This window comes from Parasteatoda tepidariorum, chromosome 8, assembly GCF_982258835.1.
Source record: "Parasteatoda tepidariorum strain Cologne lab strain chromosome 8, Ptep-v5.0, whole genome shotgun sequence".
NCBI classification, from domain to species: domain Eukaryota; kingdom Metazoa; phylum Arthropoda; class Arachnida; order Araneae; family Theridiidae; genus Parasteatoda; species Parasteatoda tepidariorum.
Genome location: NC_141762.1, coordinates 27,964,618 through 27,992,460, shown reverse-complemented (window position 1 = coordinate 27,992,460; position 27,843 = coordinate 27,964,618). Strand labels below are relative to the sequence as shown.

The 27,843-nt window shown below is 30.8% G+C and overlaps 1 protein-coding gene across 1 annotated transcript; it reads left to right on the top strand.

The window, feature by feature from the left end:
- Positions 1-355: 355 nt before the first annotated feature.
- On the top strand, positions 356-27,018 carry Alg7 (Alg7 dolichyl-phosphate N-acetylglucosaminephosphotransferase). The gene is made up of 8 exons (XM_016071827.4): positions 356-710; positions 1,715-1,835; positions 3,747-3,960; positions 11,472-11,618; positions 11,701-11,785; positions 13,395-13,583; positions 25,417-25,660; positions 25,761-27,018. Exons 1-8 carry the CDS (start codon positions 562-564, stop codon positions 25,824-25,826), a joined length of 1,215 nt encoding a protein of 404 aa, XP_015927313.3. The 5' UTR covers positions 356-561; the 3' UTR covers positions 25,827-27,018.
- The last annotated feature ends 825 nt before the right edge of the window (positions 27,019-27,843 follow it).

Sequence of the window (27,843 nt, the reverse complement as noted above, 5' to 3'; positions counted from 1 at the left end):
TAACCGCACCGATCGTTCCTAAATTACGGTGCGAACTGAGGTCACGTGACTAGTTTGCTTTCGTGTAACCAGTGTCACCGGTGCGAATATTGGAACGCAGCCAAACCCTCAACCTACGTGGAGAGTCTCTTATTAATTGAGACTTAATTATTAATATTTTTGTCTCTTATTAATTGAGATAAAATATATTTTTCCCCATTTGAGAGAGAATTTATTTTTAATTTTGAAAATTAAAAGACAATGAGGAAACTTTTTTAGATACTCCCTGGGGTAAGTATATACAGTGTGACAGCTCCTTAAAGTAATTAGTTCTTAGCAATTTAGTGCGGTGGCTAGTAATCTGGAAATTTTAAGAGAGCGAGTTTAAGCTTGGCAGAAACAGACAGCCTGAAGCGTCAGAAGCTAATCATTCAATCAAAATACGATGAATCAGTTTTTCGTGTTAGTTTTTGTTTTCACGGAATTGTGAATATTATATATAAATTTAATGCTATTTATGTTTTATTGTACCTCTTTAAAGAATAAAATTCTCGAGTGTAACTTATTTTAATAGGCATTAAAATGAATTCGATTTTTGTTTTACTCACAAACATTATCCTATCTTGTCTAGGATATTTTATAACATTACATGCTATCCCAAAGTTTAAATATACGTTCCTTAAAGCTAATCTGAGTGGTTGCGATATGGGCAAGGGAAGTCATGAGAAAATGTAAGTTAATGGCATATTATTTCATTATATCTTGTTAGCCAGACTTTCTAAATATTTTATTCAATGAGCCGAAATTATTTATACGCCGATTTGTTTTAGTTCCTTTTATACAGTAATTAATACTGTGAATTTTTTCTTCTTATAAAAATGAGGGGGAAGTAAAAAACATGCGAATACAGAAGGACAGAAAATTATTAAGTAATTATTTTTGACCTTCAGAAAGAATAATTGGTATATTTCCTGATCTGCTACACCAACTACAATCGCCGTGGATATTTCCGTATCCTGATCTATGGCAGAATAATCGCTAAGTCTTGCAAACTTTCGGGCAGTGGCTCCCGGCTCAAACTCGTAGTCGCTCCCGGGCAAACATCTACAATTTTTTTTAAAAAAAATTTCAAATTTAAAATCTATTTGGCACCTTGGCGATTGTAGTTGGCGCTGCAGATCAGGATATGGAAAGATCCCCCAATCGCCAAGGTGCCTAATTGGTTTTAAACGAAAAAATGTTTAAAAGAACATAAACATGTAGATGTTTTCCCAGAGGTGGCTACGAGTTATATCCTTGAAGTTAGGGGGAGATTTCCGTATCCTGATCTAGGGTAGAATATATGCTAAATCTTCGCAACTTCAGGGCAACAGCAGAAACTAAACAAAACATCACAGAAAGGGTATAACTCTTAGCCAACCTCTACATGATTTTTTAAAAAATTTTCATGTTTAAAATCTATTTGGCGCCTTGGTGATTGTAGTTCGTATGGCAGATAATGATACTGAAATATTCCGGAGTTAGGTCACTTCCTGTTGTTTTTTTTTTTCCGTGGGCTGTTGCCAAGATTTGGCGATTATTCTGCCACAGATCAGAATGCGATACTTTCCCCTTAGACTTTCAGAAGGAATAATTTTGAAATTATTTAAGTTTTATAATCTTCATCTAATTTCTCGAAATCATACAATTTTTTCTATGAAAATTGATTATTCTAATTTATCTCATTATTTTTCAGACCGGAAGCTATGGGGTTTGTTTGTGGACCAATTTTTCTTATAGTTATGTTCCTTTTCATTCCTGTTCCTTTTATACAATACTGGACCACTAATACAGCAAATGAATTTCCACATCATCAAGTAAATATGAATAAATGTTTAAATAAATAAATTTATTAATACTATTACTCTTTGTACAACTTTTTTTAAATTTGAATTTATTTACTAATACATAACATTATAATAAAATAAATGTTATAACGTTGAAATAAAAATACATGCTAACTATTTTTTTATGCTAGTACTCAATGTAATTTTCTTGTATTACTTGTTTTACATTAAAAAAAGCTGTACTTTTCAGTTAGCCATGTGCAAGCAAAAATTCGCCAAATGCTTTATACTTACACCAAAATTAAAATACTTCCAACCATTATAATTTATTATAGATATATATGATTTTGTATTGTACAAAGAAAGTGTACATCTATTTTGAAACAAATTAATAGCTTAACAACAGCTTAAATGAAGGATCATGGTGGAAAACTTTTTTGAAAAGTTAAAAATTTGTAATTAAATAAATTTAAATTAGAAATAATAATTTCTGTATGGAATAAAATATCCTAAATAGTTACAAATTTTGTTAGATCAGAAATCTAGAAGTGTAAATCAAATGTTAATAGAACTAGGATTTAAACACCTGTTCTCTCAGTCAGAATGCAGATAGCTTAACCATTGCACCACAAATCAACAGGAACTAAAAGGTTTTATTGAAGTTTTGTTACTGAACTGAAACTTTAAAAAGGCATATTTTACCTCAGTTACAGCAGTAGGGGCAAATTTTTTACCCTATTCAAGACTAAACTGTGCTCTTTATTTTAAATTTTAATTTCGTTTCTTTGTATGCTTTTTTTGTGAATGAACAGTTTTACTTTTATTTTGGGTAACTGTCTTTCTGTTTTGGGTACTTTTGAAAGCAGTTCTGGAACATTTCCTGAAAAAATATTTTGCGGAATTTGATTAACTGAAAAATGCCAAATATGTTTTTTTTGGACACAATTAACTAAAAAATTTTTTTTATTTGATATAATGCATAATATGGTTTCTTTGTTTTTTTAACAGATTGTGTATTTTTACTTTGAAAAATAACCCAAAATTCTTATTATGGTAAAGGAGATTTATTGTCATTAAAAATTTCAACCTTTTTTCAAATTTATAACTAAAGTGCTCCAATCTCAACTTGAGTTCTGTGTTTGGTGTTAATAGAAATTTTAATTGTTGTGAAATTAAAATTGAAAAGAAAGTCCAAATATTATCTTTTTTCAAATGAAGATAATTTATTTTTGTTCCACTCAAAACAAGGTGAAATCGATTTTTAAAACAGTGGGACGCATCGCTATAAATTTCTATCAGTATTTAACATGCCTTCTGTGTTTAATATTTAAGGTCTGACAAAAATACAATTATTTTCTCTGTTTTAGTTTGCTAAGAAAACATAGTTTTCAAAATTTATACAATTTTATTATTTTCTTAAATTAAAAAAACTGAACATCTTTTAGTCTAGCTTAACCAAAAATTGGGTCGAATGCACCTCTTTCAATTTTTGTAAATGTTGTCAACTTTGATGTAACATCATATCAAGAAGCTAGTAATACCAATAAATTAAAACTCGATAGTTTAGCTACAAAAACTCCTTTGAATAAAATTTGTTGGGGTGAGGTGTGTGTGTTGGAAGTACCTAAGTTTTACCTGGTAAGGAATCGGTTTTTGCATTTGCATGCATCAACTAATGTTATTTCTTTGTTTTACACTTTTTGTTGATTTTAAGCTAAATTGCAAATGGGATAAAAAATGACCAAAAAAAAAAAAGAAGGTATTTTTTTAAAATAAATATTCAAGTCTAATTACATTAAACTATTTTACAAGCATTGTTATTTTACTTATTTCTATGTTAATGTTTTTAAAATTAAAATATGTAAAAGAATTCTTAGATTAAAGTTTGAAAAAAAAAAACAACTTAATTCTGTGTTGTAAACTGATATATTTTTATTTTAGTTTGTACAGTTTGTTGCTGCATTGCTTTCCATTTGCTTCATGCTCGCTTTGGGCTTCGCAGATGACGTTCTTGATTTAAGATGGAGGATTAAACTTTTATTTCCTACTGTTGCATCATTGCCACTCCTAATGGTGTACTATGTTACTTATAATGGGACTACTGTTATTATTCCTAAGCCTGTTAGATTCATTTTTGGAAATGATGTTTGGCTTGGTAAAAACTTTCATATGCTTTATTTTATATGATATATTATACCAAATTAAAAATTATACACAATTTAAAATTCAATGAAAGAAAAATAAAACGAGATAGAAATGTGTGGGTTGCTGTGTTTTGCTTAAGGAACCAAAGTTTTAAATTTAGTTACTAAAACCAAGCCATTTTAAATTTAGTTACTAAATTTGTACTAATAATAAAAAACTATTAAAAAGTGTTTTCACATTAACCACAATTTGAATCATCAATTCGGTACAGTCTGAAGACAAATTTAGCTGTCTCCTGTGCAAATATTTCTGTTTAAATGGCCTGGTAGATACCACAGGACATTGTTTTATAATTTTCCAATTAACAGCATCAACTGTTGAAGAACTTATAAATTTTAATATTTCATGAAAATAAATTCTCATATTTCCTAATGAGATATAGCAAATTGTACATTTCTATTTCTTTCCATTTTTCTTTAATTGTTTTTTTTTTTAATTGTTGGTACTTTTTGGGATACCTGGCAGTGACGTAACTTCACCCCTCGGGGCCCTGGGGCAAGCATTTTTGGCTTTCAGTACTCCATCTCTAACCGTCATTTTAGCTATTTATGTATTATGTTAGCGAATATATTTATGAAAACAAGTAATTTGTACGGATATAAATTGGATTACAAAACATTGTAAGTTTTAAACATGACAAAATGCAAAATTTCAGCGAAATCGATTAATCCTGAGAAATTAAATTTTAAAAAAGTCGAACTTATAAAACTCGATTTCTTAAGAACTAATGCACTATTCATCCAATTTCACTCAAATTTGTATTTTCCATGTGGAATTAGATACCGTAAACCGGGGCGAGTCTACCCATTTTTTCAGTTTGCCAACTTTCAAGTGGTCAAACTTTTTTAAATATTAAAGAAAAAAGGCTTTTAATAGGTGTTTCGGAATCGGTATTTATCCCTCTTTAAAGCTGTGAAATCGATTTTAGAAAATATCTACAGTTACGCTGTTACTGTATATTTTTATAGAACTGCTGACAAATTTCTCGTATGGGGCGAGTCCACCCATTCGACTAAAATGAATGTTAACATTGTAAATAATCAAATTTTACTATTAAATTGTTATTTTAGTTACTATATAGGATATTTATGAAGTAAAATTCATAACTTTATTATATATTCCATTTTTTTATTCATAAAATAACACAAATTGAATATTTGATCGATTATCACATTTTGATCACAGTTTTGTTTTTATAATTATTAACATTATAAAATAACATTTTTTTCTGATTATTGTTGATAAAAATAAATTAAAATTAATATTGTTATTGTTTGGCTTTTATCCTTTGGAAAGCTTTTTCCATCTCAGGTGACATTTTTTTGTAACATTTAAATCCATTTGTTTTGCGAATATAATTTCGAACCATCTCTAATAATAAATAATAATTTATTTAACTTGCATTAAATAAAAAAAGTTAATTTTGTAATATAAAAATTGAAAAAAATAGGTATAATAAACATATTTTATATTTACATTTATATTTAACCTATAAATTTTCTTATTAATGATATATTTATCAATGCAGAATTAAAATAATATACTCAAATTCATTTAAAATGACTTAATTTTAATATAAACAAAGTTCTAAATTATATTATTATGCTTTATTAAAACTAAATACGAATGGGTAGACTCGCCCCGCGAATTCTGGCTTTTTGTTTACAACAGCAAAACTTACATTCTTTTTGTTTTTTTTCATATAAAATTAATGTAATCTTAGTCTTAGATAAGTTTATCACTTAACCAAAGTGAAAATAGTAATAATAATAATATACTTACGGAGCACCAACTAAAAGTTTGCTGATTTTCAATACAAATCTCTCAAAAGACGTTTGAACAGGTCGGTTAAAAAGACACCAAATAAATAAAAACGGATCAAACTACAACAGCGCCATCATCCTTAGAGTCAGAACTAAGTCCTCCGTCGGTAAAAATTTTTTTATTTGCAATTTAAAATAGTGAAAATTAAATAAAACTAAAATGGGTAGACTCGCCCCTGGATGGGTAGACTCGCCCCGGTTTACGGTACTTTAAAATGATAAAAAATAAAAAAAAAACCATATGCCTTACGATTCAAAAGTTTTCAGACTATTATTGTCCCAAAGGGGACTGATCGTTAAGACACGGTTCCTAGCAGATCACCGAAGTCAAGCATCACTGGCTACGATCAGTGTGCGGGTGGGTGACCACTTGGATCAGCCTGCGTAGGGACCGAGGGTGTGCGGTATTGGTCTTCGTTAAACTGTTCTACGATAAAGTGCTCGACTTCGGGTGCAGGCCATCGGGCTACCGAAGCGGTGGTGCCATCCCCTCTACAAAGGATCAAACCTCAAGTGATGTTTCCCAGACCGTCGCCAATAGCCTATTGTGCAGCACTAGTGCGACGTAAATGATCAACATCAGACTATTATTAAATAAAAAATAATAAATATTTACTAAAAGTTATTTTTTGCATGGAATTATCTTTAGATAACAGAATTTTATAATCGAGTGCAAAATTTTTTCAATTCCCTTAAAAAGCTCTCGATCTGTAGTGAAATATAAAAAAAATAAAATTAACATTTGGGGGTCCAAACTTTGGATAGCTCACCCGACCCAACTATTGGGACCATATTCCCCAGATTACAGCTACCTCCTATATTACGGGGGTTAGAAAATCGAATCTGTTGAAAAAAAGTTATGCTTATTCAGAGAAAGTATGTTTTTGTGTCTGATTGCGTAACTTAAAATAAAATATCGTGCACTAATTAATTTGCATATTTCATGTCACACCCTCGAATTATTAAGATGGAGTCCTAGAACGTGAAGATCCGATCATTAAATCAAAAGTTATTCAGGGTGGTACTTTTTTGGTTCACTGTACGTAAATGTTACCAATTTACGACATCTAACCGAGGAAATATGACTAAGGGAAAAAAAACTATTCATGTTGTAGCCTTCTTTTCCTCCAAATATAATGCTAATCATGAAATACCAATTTCATAAACCTGTTGAATCCGGTTACTATATCGTTAGGAAAGTCTTTTCAAGACAAAACCATTTTAAAAATGAAAATTACTTTTTAGTTTAAAATCTAAGAGTTTTTGATTGCCTTATGGAAACTGAAGGAAATTATAGACTTTTTTTTTCTATCGGCACATGTACCCACATTTTAAAAAGTCCTAATTGAAAAAATATTCAGAAATTTTTTCTCTATATACATCGATTAACAAAAACAAAGTTGCCTTACTCCAATATGGACAGGTCCCTAGAAAATCGTTCTTGAATATTTGACCTATGTATTCATGACGCCATGTTATCATATGTGACAAAATTATGACAAAGAGTAATAGTTTTTTTTATGAAAGAAAAATGAGAAAAAGTCAAAGCATATTTGCTAATTAAAAAAAAATTATTTTTAATGGTTTGTGTAAAATGAATTTTAATTGCTACGGATTTCTAAGCTGATGTTCATAGCTTTTTTATTAAATTAAATTCTTTCTTTTATTAAATTAAATATGATTTTTTTTTATATAAAATAAAGATTGCATTTCACTTTTTAATGAAAACAAAGTTGTTAAAAAACCCAAAAATTCGAAGTTCCAATTTAAAATTCTTAATAATTTGAAAAATATAAAATAAGAACAAAATCCATGCACACAATAAGCAGTAAAATTATCAATTAAAGTATTTACTATGCAAATTAAATTTTATATCCGAACATAAAAAAAAGCAATTATGTTACCATTCTTATAAAAGAATTCGAACAGTATATAAATATAAAATTTAAATGTATTAAATGAATTAATGCAAACATTTACTTACCTCATTATAAATAAATTTACATTTGGTTTTCTTGTTTTCCAAAGAAATTTTTTATTGAGAATGGGAATTATTGATATCACGATTTATGTTTGAAAAAAAGGAAGTTGCAAGTAATTCAAATAACTCGTAATTAAAGTTAAATTTTAATTTCAAAAATTGAATAAAATAAAAGCTAACAGAAAATTTATATCTGAATTATAGCACAATGGTTAATTTAAATGACGCAACTAAATGAGCTAAAAACTGGAATTTAACTGGAACGTTTTACGTTTGTCTCAGAAAAAATCTCTTGACAAAATGACCTAAGTAAATGTCAACAAGAGTCATTCCCTTGGATCCCTTAAAATCTTACATCGATTTTCCTAGAACATCTAGATAATTGCTAATTTAAGAAAACTTAAGGGACGTATAGATGGTACTGTAAATATATGACATTTTATAAAAGCACAAAAGAGCCCAGGGTCATAAAAATGATTAAGGCAATTTAAAGAAGCAAAAGGTCATTTTCCCATGGTGTAAAAGGAGATGGCTATTTTTTGAGGAGTCAGATAACTGTGGGTCAACTCTGTGGGTGGTATGAAGGTTTTAACACCCTCATACCACCCACAGTCAAAAGATTCTTTAATATATATCTATTAGTCTCAGTGTAGGATGCATTTTTCAGGATGCAAAACAGTGGTACTTATTTTAGTTTTCTAAACACTTGTTATGTTTTTTTATGATATTCCTCTTCTCTTTTCGAGTTTTAGTTTTAAATTTTTTTAATAAATTAAAAGTCGTAATATGTAGAAAAAAATTGAAACAGAACCGAAGTATTTTTCTTGTGGGAGGGGGGGGATTTCTACTTCAATTTGGAAAATAACTAGTAAATTGGAAAAAAAAGTAGTTTCTTTTTCTAAAATTCTCAATTCTATTTTACTTTATTGTAGCGAATGTCAAATTTTCAGAAGGGTGGAGCACATTATCTTCCATCTCAATTAAATTTCAGAGGAAAATAAAGTTTTCGATCTGGAAAAGAGCTTTAAAGTCAAAAATAAGAGTTAAATATAAATTTTACTTGACTTCATTCCTGCGAATGTTTGAATTTCAGAAGGGGTGAAGTATATTCTTCGCCACCTCACTTTAATTTAAGAGCAAAATAAAATTTTCTTTTTGGAAAATAGATTCAAAGTTTTTTTTAAAAAAAAAAAAAAAAAAAAAAACAGTTTTACTAGATTTTATTATTTTAAATGTCTAAATTTCAGAAGATACAAAACACATTTTAGCCCCCCTTACTTTATTTCAGAAGAAAATAAAGTTTCCTATCCCCTTACTATAATTTAAAAGGAAAATAAAGTTTTCTATTTGAAAAATAGATTCAAAGATGAAATTTTTTTTGTTACAAATTTCTATTATTTTTTAGCACTTTGAAATTTCAAAAGGGGCGAAACACTATGTTCGCCCCCTCATTACTATTTCGGAAAAAAAATAGAGTGAAAATTGGAAATAAAATATTTTTTCCACTTTCACTTTACTTTTCCAAAAGTCAAAAAACACATTAATCGCCCATACAAAATAAAGTTTCCTACTTGATGTATAACTTCAAAGCTGAGAAAGAATTGCTTTTTTTTTTCTTCTCTAAAATTACCTATTTTAATGGACTTCGTCTTGGCGAATAACTAAATATCAAAAGAGGTAAAGCACATAAATGTTGCTGGAATATAAAGTTTTCTTATTTCAAAAATAAAGTTTTCTTATATCATAATTCAGTTTTCTCCCAACTTCAAAATTGAAAAAAAAAAATTTTTTTTTAAATTACCGATTTTACTTTATTTTTGTGAGTGTCTAAATTTCAGGAGGGGCGAAACGCATCGTTTGCCCTATCACTTAAATTTTAGAGGAGCCCTCTGCGTCCCCCTGGTTGGCACGCCACTGGGTCTGACGCTAGATAGTAGAGGAAATAATCAAGTAAACCAGAAGTGCAATATACAGAAAGTGTTAACAATCAACTACATGCAGCTGTGGCCTTTCCCCTTCTCTGCAAAGCGCGTTTGTTCTTTTGAGAAAGGGAAATAATTCGCGAAAAGGTGTTTTACCCTTTCCTTTATGTTATAGTAGGTACGTAATTACGAAAAAGAAAATTTTCAGCAACTCTATCTTAACGCAATTTCTTTCCTACATATATATAATTAGAGTAATGTATTTTGAAAAAAAAAATAATATGCTCTTCATATGAGGCCCCCTTGACCGTCGGGGCCTCGGGGCGTTGCCCCTGCTGCCCCGGCGTAGTTACGGCCCTGATACCTGGTATAATATTATAAAATTATATATAAAAAAAATATTGTGTTCATTTTTTAAAAATTAATACTTTGAACAGAAGAGAGTTGGTTATTATGTTTTTTAACTCCTGAATTGTTCAAGAGCTCTATCGGACTTATGGTTTACAGAAATTTTTTTAAGGAAAAATATTAACTAATAATGAATAAATGTTAATTTCATAGTTTCTATTTTTTTATGTTCCATTAGGATTAAATGCAGTGTTTGATTTAAAGTTAAATATTGTTCTACTATAGTTAAAGAAATAAATTTTAATATTTATTTATTTATTTTGCAAACTATTGAAATTTGCTAAACAAGTTGGAAAAGGAGCAAGAGGGAAAAGATTTTGATCTAATTCTATACAGTAATAATTCTATGCAAATTACACAAATTCTATACAGTAATTTTGTAATTTAAATCTACTTTAATCTTAAAACTAAGCTATTTAGCTATATTAAGTTAATTTTATTCAAAAATTGGTGAGATAAAAAGCTTTTTAAGTTAAAATAAATATGCTTTAGTAATAAGCTTAAAATCTTGCTTGTCACATTGCTTACAATCAGCTGTGCTTGCAGGTTTACTGACTCGAAGAGGAAAAAAAAAACGTTTCTACCAATATAATATTTCTTTAAATTAACAATTTCTAACCACTTCCATTTTTGCTATGCGATTGATCCAATGTGTTGATTTGAGCCAGTGTGTGACTTGCAAGTGACAGATTTTACTTTTTTTTTAACTATAACAAACCTCATATAATCTATAACAGCCTTTTCATTTTCTTTAATTAATTCAATTCTTTAATTAATTCTTTTCTTTAATTTCAATTTCTAAATTATTTTAAAATAATTCCTTCTTAAATGAGAAACAGATTTTTTTCTTCCTATTTATATAAACTTATGAATCTTCGAATTCTGTGTACGTTTTATCAAAAAACAAAGTTTGTATATCTGACAAAAAATGTTAGATAAGCAATGAAATTATTGTAAAAATGTTGTTCTTTTATGAAATTAAGTTTGTATATATTCAAATATTAAGCTTAAGCGTTAGTAGAAAATATTTATTGAAAAAAATAATTATTTTATTATAGTAACCTATGTAGTCACTTAAATGAATTCATATGATAATAAAATAAAAATATCTGTAATTTTTTTTAAATGAATGTATCTCTAAATGTTTTGATTTTGTTACAACAAAACTTTTTGCATAATAAGATAATAATTACACTCTAATTTTATAGAGGTCATGCAAAATTATACTAAACATTTAACATTATATACATCATTAAACTTACATTACTTCAATAACTTTTAATATCTATTAATATGTTTATTCTTGTCTTTGAATCTAATATTTCAGGTCCATTGTATTATGTGTATATGGGGATGCTTGCAGTGTTTTGCACAAATGCAATAAATATATATGCTGGAATCAATGGTATAGAAGTTGGTCAATCATTTGTGCTTTGCAGTTCAATTATAGTTTATAACTTTATTGAGCTATCTGGTATGATACTTTGCTATTATTATATAAGAAAAGTATTAATCTACTTAATTATTTTTAATAAAGAAAATTATGTTTTTTGTAGGTGACTGTGGACCTGCTCATATTTTTTCACTCTATTTTATGATTCCATTTTTGGGCGTGTCTTTAGCGCTTCTTCGTTTTAATTGGTGAGTTAGTTGTGTTTGTGTCTATGATAAAATTTTTTTATAATTTATATATAATAATCTGATTTTAGTAGGATTTATTTTAAAAGTAAATTTGTGTTTGCTTTTTTAATTTTAAAGCATTATATTTTATTGCTCATAATACCACTTGAAGATTTTGATATGAGTTGGCAATTAAAAATTATGAATTTTAGAAATCATATTTTAAAATTTTTAATTTTTGGAAACCAATCGAGCCAATTTCTTTTAACCTTGTCTTAGCTAATGTAATGCATAAGTTTTATATGATTTCAGGATCTCAAATTCTACAAACAATATGAAATGTATATTTTTCATTGTTAAAAGTAAACCTATCAGTACCAAAATAATAATAAAAAGAAATTTTAACTAAGAAAAATTATAATTTTTAATAATTCTTCCATCAGCATGACAGCCTAGTATGGACCAGAGTCGTTCCAACAAGTCCTTTCTATCCATCTCGATTAGACGCGAGATTTCTCCATGTATTGATACCCATGGTATCATCTTTGGGATACCTGAACTGGGATTGTTTACAAGATAGAGTAGTCAACCCCCACCCTGGAGGACCAGTGTGTTCCTCCTGGTCTGGTGTCTCCTCTTTGTCCGGCTTGGTCGATCTTTCTCCCATCGGCGTAGCTCTGGGGTCGACAATATGCACTAACCACAGCACTGTAATAAGGTGGGAATACCGTTGCTGTGGTTTTTAATAACTAGCAATTCATTCTCAGTCCGTTGCGGATGAAAACGCCATTTGTTTCACATGATTCAAAATGTCATGATTTTCTACAATTGTCAAAAACAATGCCAAAAGGTATATATATATATTTTTTTTTTGACATGGCAGTTAAACAAGATAAAACCGTCAATTGTCAAAAACTTTCCAACCCTGCCTAATTATGATATTTTTTTAAAGTGCTTAAAATATTTTCTGAGTGCTTGAATTAGCTTAAAAGGTGCTTATTTTTTGTTGAATAATTTGGCTATGCACCCTGGATAAGATATGAACTTAATAATTAAATTTATTTTACATTCAAGTATTTTTTTTAAAAATATTGTAATTTTCATGTCTTGCGTAAACATTGCTGGTAACACATAAGCACCTTCCTAGGTGCTTATGTGTAATTTGAATGGCCCTTTATGTACTAATATTTTTATGTTTATTTGAAGGTTTGGTTATGGTACATTACTAATCATTTTTTATATTGAATGTACTAATCATTTTTTATAATTAATGTAAATTTTATGTATTTTTTTGTTACTGTGAAAATAATGTTCTGTAATGCTGTTATAAATTTAAGAAAATTTAAAGCTTTTTATCTTACTGAACCTAAACTTTTAATCAAGGCATTTTTTAAAAAAAAAATTACTAAAAGAGATCAACTGGTATTCATTAAGCTGGTTCTCAAAAGTAAATGTTGCATATATAGGTCGGAGATAATCTTGAAAAAAATTATTAATTTTATTGTTAATATCTATTTCTTTTTCCAGTCCTGTATCAAATACAATACTGGCTGCTTCAATGTTCTTTTGGCTTTATTCCCAATCTTAAATTTTATTATAATTGTTTGGTAATTTTGTTTTAATATTTTAGGTACCCTGCCTCTGTTTTTGTAGGCGACACTTATTGCTACTTTGCTGGGATGACGTTTGCTGTGGTTGGAATATTGGGACATTTTAGCAAAACTATGTTGCTATTTTTTACACCTCAAATCATAAACTTTCTATTTTCATGCCCACAATTGTTTCACTTTGTACCTTGTCCTCGTCATAGGCTTCCCAAGTAAGTTTATGCTGTTGTAGCATAACTACAACTACAATTATTCAATTACAATTCACTAGTATATTGGACATGTTAACTCGATTTTATCTGGGGGTGCATCTTTATAGATGAGGTTTGGCATAGTCGGTAGCTTTGTCTCAAATTGGTGACTTTTGGACGTGATCTAAACGGGTCGCATTCATTTCATCGACAATCACTTCATCGACACACCATTTCATCGAAACCACTTCATCGACAGGCCGTTTCATCGACTAGGTCATTTCGTCGACAGGCCGTTTCCTCGACAGGGTTGTTTCGTCGACAGGCCATTTCGTCGACAGGGTCATTTCGTCGACAGGGTCATTTCGTCGACAAGTCATTTCGTCGACAGGGTCATTTCGTCGATAAGTCATTTAGTCGACAAGTCATTTCGTCGACAGGGTCATTTCGTCGACAGGGTCATTTCGTCGACAAGTCATTTCGTCGACAGGGTCATTTCGTCGACAAGTCATTTCGTCGACAAGTCATTTCGTCGACAGGGTCATTTCGTCGACAGGGTCATTTCGTCGACAGGGTCATTTCGTCGACAAGTCGTTTCGTCGACAGGGTCATTTCGTCGACAGGGTCATTTCGTCGACAAGTCATTTCGTCGGCAGGGTCATTTCGTCGACAAGTCGTTTCATCGACAGGGTCTTTTCATTGACAGGATCATTTCGTAGACAGGATCATTTCGTCGACAAGTCATTTCATCGACAGGGTCATTTCGTCGATAAGTCATTTAGTCGACAGGATCATTTCATCGACAAGTCGTTTCGTCGACAGGGTCATTTTGTCGACAGGGTCATTTCATCGATATGATCGTTTCATCGACAGGGTCATTTCATCGTCATATCATTTCGTCGACGGGGTCATTTCGTCGACAGGGTCTTTTCGTCGACAGGGTCATTTCGTCGACAGGGTCATTTCATCGACAGGGTCATTTCGTCAACAGGGTCATTTCGTCGACAGGGTCATTTCGTCAACAGGGTCATTTCGTCGACAGAGTCTTTTCATTTACAGGGTCATTTCGTCGACAAGTCATTTCGTTTACAGGGTCATTTCGTCGACAAGTGATTTCGTCGACAGGTCATTTCGTCGACAGGATCATTTCGTCGACAAGTGATTTCGTCGACAGGGTCATTTCGTCGACAGAGTCTTTTCATTTACAGGGTCATTTCGTCGACAGGGTCATTTCGTCGACAAGTCATTTCGTCGACAAGTCATTTCGTCGACAGGGTCTTTTCGTCGACAGGGTCTTTTCGTTGACAGGGTCATTTCGTCGACAGGGTCATTTCGTTGCTAGTGTCATGCGTAATTCTGAAACTATTTTAGAGATTTAATCTAAATATTTCTATTATTAATTAGAAAAATTCACTTATTTAATTTTATACTAAAGTAAAATTTTTTATGGCGGTTTATTGTTCCAATTGCATTAAAAGAAGTTCGCTTTTTAAATTAATTAATAGGTAGTTGAGAAGCGTTTAAACGGTTGATGTATCGAAATCTACTTTTCTATATCTAAATCGTAATAGCTCGACACTTATTTTTAGGATAGGTAAGGATTGTCTTCAGAACATTACCAAGCATGATATCCGGACCGTGGTTACAGTTAATATAGTGTGACGTTAACAATCAAATTGTTTTTAATATCAAATCAAATTAACAAAATATATTTCTAGAATTGAAAGCAATAAAAATATATTACAATGAAAATTTTGACACTATTTCAAGAAGAGGAAAGCTAAATTTATTGCTGTAAAAATTTTCAACATTTTTACATAAATTTTAACAAAAACATAGACATCAGTCGAATTCTCACAGAAATGAAAATAATCATAGACCTAATTATTATATCTGCTTAAGTAGAAAAAAAATTCTAGGCTTTTTATGATGGAAAAGTAATTTCTTAATGTTCACTTTAATTGCAATTTTAAACTTTTTGTTCAGCATCTTTAACATTAGGACAGGAATATGCGTATTCGAACAATCGAATTGAGTCTTAGTTTCGTTACTACTATTAGAGATTTCGAAGAACAATAGGAACACAAGCTTGATGTTTAGGTATTTACCGAGGCGGTTGTAGATTCCCACAATATTTAAAGTGCTACTCACCTTACCAAAATTGTTTAGAAGCACGGGCGTAACGTTGCAAGCCTGTTAGTGTTTGGTCTTCACAAAATATGTTTTTTCTATGAATAGTGAATTTAATAATAGTATTAATTATTCAATTCTAATCTAATACTATCAAATTATACTATTTTTGCATTATACTATTATTATAATTAAATAATAATAGTATAATTTAATAAGAATAATAATAGTAGTAAGTAAATGATGAATTAATTCATTTTTTATTTGCTGGATTTAAATTAGACACATTTTGCTTAAAAGAAAATTAACAATAAGTCAAGCTTGGAATTTAAATGTAAGAATAAATAACTCCTACTCTACAAAAAAGAAAAAAAAATTTTGCACTTAAAATTTGACCAATTTTTTACTAGTATAATTGTTGAAATTTTTAACTGATTTTCTACACAGGATGAAAACACAATTTTCAAACACTTACTGACCACTATTAGCACGACTTATCGCCAATCAAAATTTTGATTATTTTCTGCCTGAACAAGCCAGGAGACTCAAAACTAAAATGTAGAAAAAATGAAAATAAAAAATACATATGTATTTAAAATATCAAGTTTGTTCAATAGACTACAAATGAGAAAAACAATTTATAAAAATTTTCACGCGTAGCCAGTGGCGTACCTAGAACTTTTGCCGCCCGGGGCGATCTCCAGTTTGCCAACCTTTCTATTATAAGTCAATCAAATAGTGGTTTTTATAAATTAATACACATAAATAAATTATTAAGTTATTTAATCAATATTAATTAATACACAGAGTAAATTTTTTTAGACATATTTGTATGCACTCGTAAACATATTTATATAATTTCTACTCTTCTAGCTTTCATACTAGAAAAATCGGGTATAATGCTCTCAAAATTTATATTATTTGTAATTTTTTGTTCTATTGACAATATTGCAAGATTTTGTAGTCTTAATTGACTCATTGTAGAACGAAGATAATTTTTTATCATCTTCAATTTTGAGAAGCTTCTTTCGCAACTAGCGACACTGATTGAAATTGTTAAAAAAATTCTTAACAAAGTTACAATGTTGGGAACAGAATTTTCCGACCTATACTGCTGAATAAATTTTAATCAAGAGGGCCCTTCTCCCTGTTTTTCCAATGTTTTGCCTCTTCTTTTAGTGTTGGTACAGCCATAAAAACCTGGATCCTTTTTCTTTCAATATGGAACTGTTCTTTATCAATGTCAATCAAGTCATTTATTTGACATTCAAATTCTTCATTTAGTAGGTTACACGGTATAATACACGAATATTTTCTTACAAGGCCATGCAACTGATCGAAGCGTTCTTTTATTTCCTTTATAATTCTGTCCATAGATGAAAACATTTCTCTTCGTACTTCTTCTTCTAAGGATAGCCCCACGTCTCGCGAATTTTCCCCACTCATATTTTTTCTCCTTCTAACTCGACGCTCAGTCGATATCTCCAACTCTTCACAAATTATTTTGGCTGCTATACCAGCGTTTTGTACTAGCGTATCTCTTTGTTCCATGAAATGTGTTTGCAAAGAATTTAGTTTTATATGGCATTGGTAGACATTTAACCCTTTTATTTGCAGGTATTTTTGAGCGTCATTAATTTCCAAAAGGACGGGTTCCCATAAATGAAGGTAACATAGAAAAGAAAAAGATTGCATAGAATTGAGTAATACTCCAGCATCTAATCTCGTTTTACTATTTTCTTCTTCAGATGTCAATTTTTCCAAAGCGCTTAAAACGTAAAAAAAATGTTTTTTTTTTACTATAGTTACCGCGGCAGCTCTAGCGCTCCAGCGAGTTTCCACACTGCGTTTAACAGCTTGACCAGTGACAGAAAGTAAAACATTCCATCTATGAGTGGAAGAAGAAAACAACTGTTCGATAGTTCCAAAAAATGTGATGGAATTGATAGCTGTAGAAGCTGCGTGTAAACATGCCAGGTTTAAAGAATGATTTGTACATGCTACAAATTCTGCATTTGGATTTATTTCTTTAATACGAGTTTGAACACCGCTGTGCTTTCCTGCCATGACGGCAGCATTATCGTAAGCCTGTCCTCTGCAATTTTTTATATCTAAACCGTCATTTTCTAATTTCGTTAAAATCATATCTGTGATTTCACCAGCAGTTTTTCCCTTAGTTTCTACAAAGTCAATAAACGATTCTACAACTTTAACTTCGCTACCATCAATAACTACATATCTAATAATTTGACTGGTTTGATCTTTGTGTGAAATGTCAGGAGTGCTGTCAAATATAATACAAAAGTATTTAGCCTGCTTTATTTGATCCATAATTGTTTTTCTGACTGCGCCTCCCAATAGCTCTATGAATTTGTTCTGGATCTTCGGCGACAAATAAGAGATACTATATTTATTACCCATCTTAATTTTTACTACGTGTTCTCGTAATACTGGGTCGTACTTAGCTAATAAGTCAACAAGCTCAAGAAAATTTCCTCTATTTTCCATTGAATCGATTTTTTCCTGATGAACACTTTCACGATGTCCTCGAAACGCCAAATTTTGTTTTGCTAAGAATCTAATTATATCAAGTATTCTTGTTAGAATTTCCTTCCATTTTTTTATTTCTTTATCAATATTCTGTTGTTATAGTTTGTCAATAGTTGTGCCACGTCCAAGTCTTATTTCTAATTCCTTCCATTTGGAATATGATCGAATGTGCCGACTCACCTCATATTGACTAATTTTGGGATTAAGTTTCCACCATTTGTTAAAACCATTTTCCGTATTAAAACCTGCTTGACAAAGATTATCAAACAGTTTGCAGCAGAAACAATAAATACTTTTCTTCGATGGTGAATATACCATCCACGATCTTAAGAGACCGCCTTCCCGTCTAGACCGCCTTCCACCGGCCCTGCTTTTCAAAAGAAAAATCGATGATTTAAAAAAATATTGATATATCACTTCAAAGTAATCATATAAACTTTTCAAAAGAAATGACATTTATAAACTGATATCAAAAAATTTTAGTTAGGAAAAATTGCCGAACAAAATCGTAAAGATCCTTTTACGAATTCAACGAATTTTAATGAATACAATAAAATAAAATTATTATCTTGTTCTTGAATTAGAATTCAAAATTTACACTAAAATGCATTTATATACACCGAGGAATAATATTCGAAATCATATAGTTAATCATAATTTATATAAGCCAAATATTAAACTTATAATAATCATAATAATCATTTATTATTCAAGAAAGAAAATTAATATGAAATGAATAAGTTGCTTTTTACAACTATAAGTAAATTTAAAAAATGCCGCCCCAAGGTAAGTGCCGCCCGGTGCGGACCGCACCCACCGCCCCCCCCCCTAGGTACGCCACTGCGCGTAGCAAAAACCACAAGGGCAAAATTTCACAAAATATTCTATCAACATTCAAAATTCCACTTTTTTCGTTTTGGTAACGAAAATTCACATTTCTTTATCAGGACACATATCAAACATGAATTTAAAAATTTACACTTTTTAAAGGACTTATTGCTCGCCTTTAAAATATATACTCTCCCTGCAAATTTTATCAATTTAAATAAATTTTTATTCTCTTGCAAATCGAAAAGAAAAACATTTTAATATTTGAGTAAAAAAACAAGTTTGCTAAACTTATTTTAATTAAACATTAATGGGAATAAAATCAGATACATATAGATAACTCTCCTCAATTATAAACTCAAAAGTCAATTTATTTGTTATATCGTAGTAAATTGCGTTTTTTCCCCAAATGTTTAAATCATAAAAACCAATTAGACAGGTTTCCTCCCCTCCTCTGATTTAGAACCATTTTTTATATCATTTCGATTGCATCGCATACCGAGGATGTGGAGTCATTGTGAGTTTTTTTTTTTTTTTTTTTTTTTTACTTAAACGAAGTTTATTTTATAAGGTAAAAGAACTTATAAATGTTTAGGGAACATATAGGATAAAATACATATTAAACGTCACAACGTTATAAATAATTAATTAAATAAGAAATAAAATAAACTGGAAATGCGAGAACAAGATTTTTGTTTAAAATAATATTTCATTTAAATTTCACAAGAATTGTCAGAAACTTCCCTCTTCAGCAGAATAGCTTACAAAGACATGAGGAAGAGGATTAGAACAAAAAATTTATCAACATTATTTCCCAATATGTTTTCCAAGTTGGATTTTCATTTTATTTTTCCCCTCATGCATTTTCTTCCCAAGATTTTTATAATAAAGTTCAGCCCGTTGCTCACTTCGCTCGCCAACCTTCGTAATAGCCACTCATACAACTTAGTTTGTTTTTTTCCTATATCTATCTTTCTTTTAAAGAGAAAATATATAAATATTGAAATTTCATGTAAGAAAATTTTATTAATATGTCAATAGTAACAAAATTAACGATTACTTGTATGTAAAAAAAATCAACTGAGCTTGAAAAAAATAAATATCTAAACACAGGGAATATTTAAATTTTTGATAAAACAAGAAGTAATCTTACTAGCTGACTATCTAAAAGGTTTGTGTTTTTCGGATTAAATTCTTCGTAAACATCACCATTGTTATCATTGCTAAAGTTAGTTCCTTTTCCTTCTCTTTTTTTTTGGACAAGATTTTAAACTGTATTAATGCGTTTTACTCATTGCGGGGGAACGTTATATAAGTATAATCTTCTTTTTTATCGACAGAAAATTTTTGCAGCTGAAATGGCCTGTTGACGAAAAAACCTTGTCATTGAAATTATCTATCGACCCATGGTTTCATTATCTCACAGATTCATTTTATACCGTCTTTTTTTCCTTCCTAATTTCACCCGTCATTTACTCCCTACACCAAAAATCATTCACAATAGTTGTTGCAATTGCTTTTGCGATGATAATCTACAATAATGTACATTAAAAATTAATCTTAGAAACAAATGTGTTAAATATGATTAGAAAAAAATTGTGTAATATACAACTTAAATGTGTAAAATACAATTAATGTTTCGTTTTTGCAGCGTGATATGAATAGAGGAGTAGGCAATTTTCAAATGAAATGCTTTTTTCCGGCAACTTCAACATATTATTAAGATTTTGCATCAGGCTAGGCTTAAAAAATTTCATCAGAAATATACTAAATTACAAAAAAGTGCAAGGGGCATAACGTCTATTGTAAAAGAATCATAAGACTAGTTTCAAAATTACGCATGACTTTGCCTACAAAATAATCTTCTCTTAATATTGTCGACGAAATGACCCCTGTTGACAAAATGACCCTGTCGACAAAATGATCCTGTCGACAAAATGACCCTGTCGACAAAACTACCCTGTCGACGAAATGACCCTGTCGACAAAATAACCCTGTCGACGAAATGATTTGTCGATGAAATGACCCTGTCGAGGAAACGATCATGTCGACGAAATGACTTGTCGACGAAATGACTTGTCGACGAAATGACCTGTTGACGAAACGGCCTGTCGACAAAATGATTTGTCGATGAAATGACCCTGTCAATGAAACGATCATGTTGATGAAATGACCCTGTCGACAAAATGACCCAGTCGACGAAATGACCCTGCTGACAAAACTACCCTGTCGATGAAATAACCTAGGTGAAGATACGACCCTGTCGATGAAATGACTTGACGACGAAATGACCCTGTCGACGAAATGACCCTGTCGACGAAATGAACCTGTCGACGAAATGACTTGTCGACGAAATGACCCTGTTGACGAAATGACCCTGTCGATGAAATGACTTGTCGACGAAATGACCCTGTCGACGAAATGACTTGTCGACGAAATGACCCTGTCGACGAAACGACTTGTCGACGAAATGACCCTGTCGACGAAATGACTTGTCGACGAAATGACTTGTCGACGAAATGACCCTGTCGACGAAATGACTTGTCGACGAAATGACCCTGTCGACGAAATGACTTGTCGACGAAATGACCCTGTCGACGAAATGATTTGACGAAATGACCCTGTCGACGAAATGACCCTGTCGACGAAATGACTTGTCGACGAAATTACCCTGTCGACGAAATGGCCTGTCGACGAAACAACCCTGTCGAGGAAACGGCCTGTCGACGAAATGACCTAGTCGATGAAACGGCCTGTCGATGAAGTGGTGTCGATGAAATGGTGTGTCGATGAAGTGATTGTCGATGAAATGAATGCGACCCCAATAAACCGCCATAAAGAATTTTACTTTAGTATAAAATTAAATAAGTGAATTTTTCTAATTAATAAAAGAAATATTTAGATTAAATCTCTAAAATAGTTTCTGAATTACGCATGACACTAGCAACGAAATGACCCTGTCGACGAAATGACCCTGTCAACGAAAAGACCCTGTCGACGAAATGACTTGTCGACGAAATGACTTGTCGACGAAATGACCCTGTCGACGAAATGACCCTGTAAATGAAAAGACTCTGTCGACGAAATGACCCTGTCGACGAAATCACTTGTCGACGAAATGACCCTGTCGACGAAATGACCTGTCGACGAAATGACCCTGTCGACGAAATCACTTGTCGACGAAATGACCCTGTAAACGAAATGACTTGTCGACGAAATGACCCTGTCGACGAAATGACCATGTAAATGAAAAGACCCTGCAAATGAAAAGACCCTGTCAACGAAATGACTTGTCGACGAAATGACCCTGTCGACGAAATGACCTTGTCGACGAAACGACCCTGTAAATGAAAAGACCCTGTCGACGAAATGACTTGTCGACGAAATGACCCTGTCGACGAAATGACCCTGTCGACGAAATGACCCTGTCGACGAAATGACTTGTCGACGAAATCACTTTTCGACGAAATGACTTATCGATGGAATGACCCTGTCGACGAAATGACCCTGTCGACGAAATGACCCTGTCGACGAAATGACCCTGTCGACGAAATGACCCTGTCGACGAAATGACTTGTCGACGAAGTGACCCTGTCGAAGAAATGACCCTGTCGACGAAATGACTTGTCGACGAAGTGACCCTGTCGACGAAATGACCCTGTCGACGAAATGACTTGTCGACGAAATGACTTGTCGACGAAGTGACCCTGTCGACGAAATGGCTTGTCGATGAAACAACCCTGTCGAGGAAACGGCCTGTCGACGAAATGACCTAGTCGATGAAATGGCCTGTCGATGAAGTGGTGTCGATGAAATGGCCTGTCGATGAAGTGATTGTCGATGAAATGAACCAGACCCATCTAAACACGTATACAGAGATGCCAACTTGCTCTGGACAGCAAATATATATTTTAAAGTGGTAGTTTATCAATTGTGATTCTTGGTTTAATAAATTCAATTTAGTAGATTTTTATCCACCACTATTTCTAAATAATTTGTAGGCTTATATAATTCACCACTGTATAGTTCTTGTGTCATGCTATACCCTTTAAAAAGATAGCAAAAATAGTCAAATATTTGCAAAATTTACTTTACAATTATTTACCGTTTTTTTAATTATTCTGGCGTGTCCGGAGCAGTTGGCATCTCTGCGTATACCTTGACAGAAACACCCACCTCATTATGAACACGCCTATTTTGATGGATAAAACCCAGTTTACTTGCTACTTGTAACTGCGACAGTGTCATTCTTTTGCTGTTGCGGTCTCAATCTCACAAAACCGGAGCCTATACACACTTGACTGTTAATAGCAACACGAGTATTTACGTCTATAACCTTGATCTGAATACAGTTCTCAGAATCAGCCCTCAAAGATTGATGAGTTGAATACAGCTCTTCCAAAACAGAAATTAATCAACTAGTGTGGCCTATCACAGATAAAATTCTGGTGGGGGAGTAATGTAACGTAACTACCACTACAATTATTCAATTCCGATTCACTAATATAAATGACATGTTAATTCGATTCTTGCTGGAGGTACTTTTTCATAGATAACCCTTCACTGCTATACGCAAGCATGTCTGGATAGTTTCCCAGGAAATATATCTTTTTTTAACTGTTACATTTAAATGTTTATTTTATTAGTTTATTTCACTGTTACATTTAAACATATCGTAATGTTTCTCCTAGAAATTATTCCTCCTATTGGTTTTGCTTTCTTTTCGGAGTTTACAATTATTTAAATGAAAAGTTTTTACTATATTCTGTTCAGCAAAAACTGATTGCAAAAGTATACATATCTACCTGATACTTAGCATTATTGACACCAAGACTCTGATAAACAAAGCTAATCTGACTATTATAGTCTGTAAGAAAAGAATCGCTGACTCAGCAAAGAACCTTTAGAAGTGGGCAAGGTTGGCGATAAACTGCAAATCTTTTTGTTTACATTCACTATCAGTTCTCTCTGAACAGATTATAGATTGATATATGTTTGAACAATTTAAATGAGTGATTTCAATGTCTTTTTCCTTACATCACATTTTGTGTCAGACTTGTTTAGAAAGCCATTTGATTTCGTTACATTGATGGCATGTGTAAAGTTGTAAGTATTTGACATATTTTAGCTGCTATCAACTTTTATGCGAATGAACTCTACATTCAATCAATGTTTATAATCACCTTTAATTTTTCGGCAATGTGAATAAGATCACGCATGAACCAAATCGCATGAGCGAAAAAAAAAATGCTTGAAAATATTAAATTTTTGTCAGGGTGGCCACAAAACAGGGAAATGTCATAAAATTTTACCAATGGGGGGGGGGGAAATCAGGGAAATGTCATGTAATTTATTTAAAATTTCCAAAAAGTAAGGGAAAATAGAATTGAAGTACCTAAAAATCCCAGTGATGCCACTTAAGTGTCTTAGGACGTTAAATATGCAGAAAATTGTGCAGATGATGCGAGAAAAAGGTTACAACACATTCCCGAAGCATGGAATTCTTTATAAAGAAAGATAGAGGAGGGGGGAAAAATAGCCCACCAGCAGATTTATGTGGGCAAAATTAAGCTAAACTTTTTTTCTGTAATAAAGGGAAAATAATTTTAAGCCGGAATAAAGTAGAAATTTTGGTTTAATTCTTTGTTGAATTTATTACAAAACGATTTATAATTTCATTTTCCCCTAATCGTAAAATACTTATTTTTAATGTATATCTTTAAAATAGAGAATTGCATTATTTTAAATAAAGACCCGCTTTTAGTAGAAAAGGATCTTGGAATTCGGAAGTCCTGGGTCCTACCTAAGGTCTCATAGTATCCAAAGTCTAGCAGAATCACTGACTCCATATTTTTTTTTTTTTTTAAATTGATCTTATAATAGGTAGTGTTGTTTAGAAAAAATATTTTCCAACTCTACTAGTAACTTTCTATTAATGCTTTATGTTAAAGAATAAAGCATGATATGCATAAGGTTGCAAAAATCTGGGACATTCTATTAAATAACAATGAAATAATATATTTATTAAAGTATCATATTAATTATTAATGTAACCAACCTATTATGTTTTTCCTGTTGTATGGTAATTTTATATTTTCTTATGAAGATAATTTTCATCAAAATTTGCAAATCATTTCTCAATCACTACAGTTAATCAAGGGTAGATTGTAAAACGGATGCTAAGTAAAAGTTTTCCATTCTAAATAGGTCTCCATTTGAAATTTTTTTTAAAATGTATGTTGTGAACCATTATTTTTTGTTTCCCCCCCCCCTCGTGGTATGTAAGTTTTACTAACTAAATTTTAGATGCAAATAAATAATTTATGTGTGTATCTTTTAAACATAGGTTCAATAAAGATAGAAATGTGATGGAACCAAGTACTGTTATATTTAAAAAGTCCTCTCTATCCACGTTGGGCTGCTTTTGTATGTGGGTAGCAAGAACATTTAAGCTTGTGTGTTATAAAGAAGAATTTAAAGACAACGAATTGTATTGTGAAACTTCAAATTTTACTATAATTAATTTCATGCTAAAGGTTGCTGGTCCAACTCATGAAAAAACTTTAACTACTTATTTGCTTTCCTTTCAAGTGAGTGGCAGCTTATAATATTATATATTTCATTCTCAGAGTTAGACTACATTTGTAGTTTAATTTACAAATTATTAATATTTTTCTTTGTATATTTCAGGTACTTTGCAGTTTGATTGCTTTCAGTATCAGATATGGACTTTCAATAGTTTTTTACGGCGCCTAAAATGGCCAATTGATTCTATGTGTAAAATTTTATGAACTTCTGAATCATGCATTTAAAATGCAAGCTGTCTAAATAATTGCCTTTTCTTTACCAGATATTTACTTAATTTGTGTTACAGTTGAGTTTTATTATAATAATTACTATTTTTGATATCTTGTTTCATTCATGACACATTTGATTGATTCATTTTTTTCCCTTTAAAATTTGCAACTTAGTAATTGATAATTTACTATCAATTCTAATTGTGAAATTTATGAGCTTCTGAAATATGCATTTAATAAGCTATCAAAATAATTAACCTTTTTGTTTCCATATCTTTACTTAATTTTTTTGAGGCAGTTCAGGGTGGTAACAAAAAATATTAACTATAATTCTTTTTTTTTAAAGATTGATCAAAGTTAACTTAGCATTGTGAAAAACATATATTGTTATTAATGTCTATAATGAAATACTTAATATTAAAGATAACTATTTCTGTTAGCAATATTTTATATTGAATGTTTGAATTCAACTTAGTGTAAAATTATCTTTAATAATTCATAAGATTTATTATTAATGAAAATAAAATTTTTTTTAGTTGATATCTATTAAATGACATAAATTTGTATCAGTTTTGGAATAAATAAATTTTTAAGACTTAAAAAACCTCTAACCAAAATAAGTATTTTTTTTTCTTCTGACTTCGCTTGTTTGAATAAAATTCCCAGTACTTATTGCAATTTTTTTCCCTTCAAATTAATAAAATTTCTCATTCTGTGGCGCCATCCGATGAAGTTTTTTATACCTTAATTAAGTGAACATGAAATATTTTAACAATTAAATTTTTAAACTGAAAGATATGTTTAAATCACAATTTTGGAAACTTTTTAATTCTTATTCATTATAATTTACAACTTTATAATTTTAAGCTTTCTAGTCAATTGAACATGTAAATATTTTCCAGTCTACATTAGTTTGTAATTTATTATTGAGAACAAACTAGCATCTTATACTGCCAAGTCATTAAAGATGACATATTACATTTGTAAAATATAATTAGTTAAATTAAAAAATTACTTCTTATTTGTACATATATTATGTATATTTGTATTTTACTTTATAAATAACTTTGAATGAGTCCTTAATATTTTTGTAAGTAGAGACGTTTATAAACATCAGGTATTGTAATACATTAAATCATTATATTTCATCAGTTGTGTTTAACATTTATTCAGGCCTCATCAAGTGATCTTTTAGTGTTGTCTTTATTTTATTGATTTTGGATTATTCTTGTTATACAACTCAACAACCTTCAAATTTTGAACAAAATTCTGGATTAAGAATAACTTCTTTGTCAAGCGTGAGGACCTTAAGGAAGAATTTTTTTGAATACTTCTACTTTATTACTAGCACAACAGTAATTGGACTGCATAAATGTAGTTCTGCACCATACGGGCCTATTTTCTTGATTTGTAAAGATTGGGAGCTCATATATTTAGCCTGATAGCATAACCTATTTTAAAATTAAGCACTATATATCTTTAGCCAGACTGGCCTATTTTGTTGATTTTTAAAGAAACATGTGAGCAGCTAAATTGATGTACAGTGCACTAGCAGTCACTGAAACATACTGATTTGTCAGAAACATTTAAGTGGGTGTATCAATGTACGGAGAAAATTAAAAACTGTTAGTAAAGTTTTTGAAAGGAAATATAAAGAAAACTCATTGCTTTTCAATTTTTTTTCCCAGAATTATTTATGTTAACATAATGATTTTACATAAAATAATGATTCTATGTCTTTTTATAAATTTCACTTTTAGATTTTTAGTTTTTCCTGGATGCTGGTATGGAGGATGGATTTAAATCTTAAAATATTAGATATTCCCATCTAAGTAAGAAAAAGGTTCCAAAATCAAAAGAAAAATTTATTTTCCCTGTCTAGTTATATTTTACTGTTTAAAGATTGATTATTTCATTGCTTGGAAATATAAATACATTAATTAGAAAGAAAAGAAAAATAACTATTCTTCAAAGAT

Bases quoted from the DNA above. Each gene is read 5' to 3' on its own strand.
- Alg7 (XM_016071827.4), top strand. From the start codon at position 562: ATGAATTCGATTTTTGTTTTACTCACAAACATTATCCTATCTTGTCTA. The intron at 11,619-11,700 runs GTATGATACTTT...TGTTTTTTGTAG, and splicing joins TAACTTTATTGAGCTATCTG to GTGACTGTGGACCTGCTCAT. The intron at 13,584-25,416 runs GTAAGTTTATGC...TTTTAAACATAG, and splicing joins CCTCGTCATAGGCTTCCCAA to GTTCAATAAAGATAGAAATG.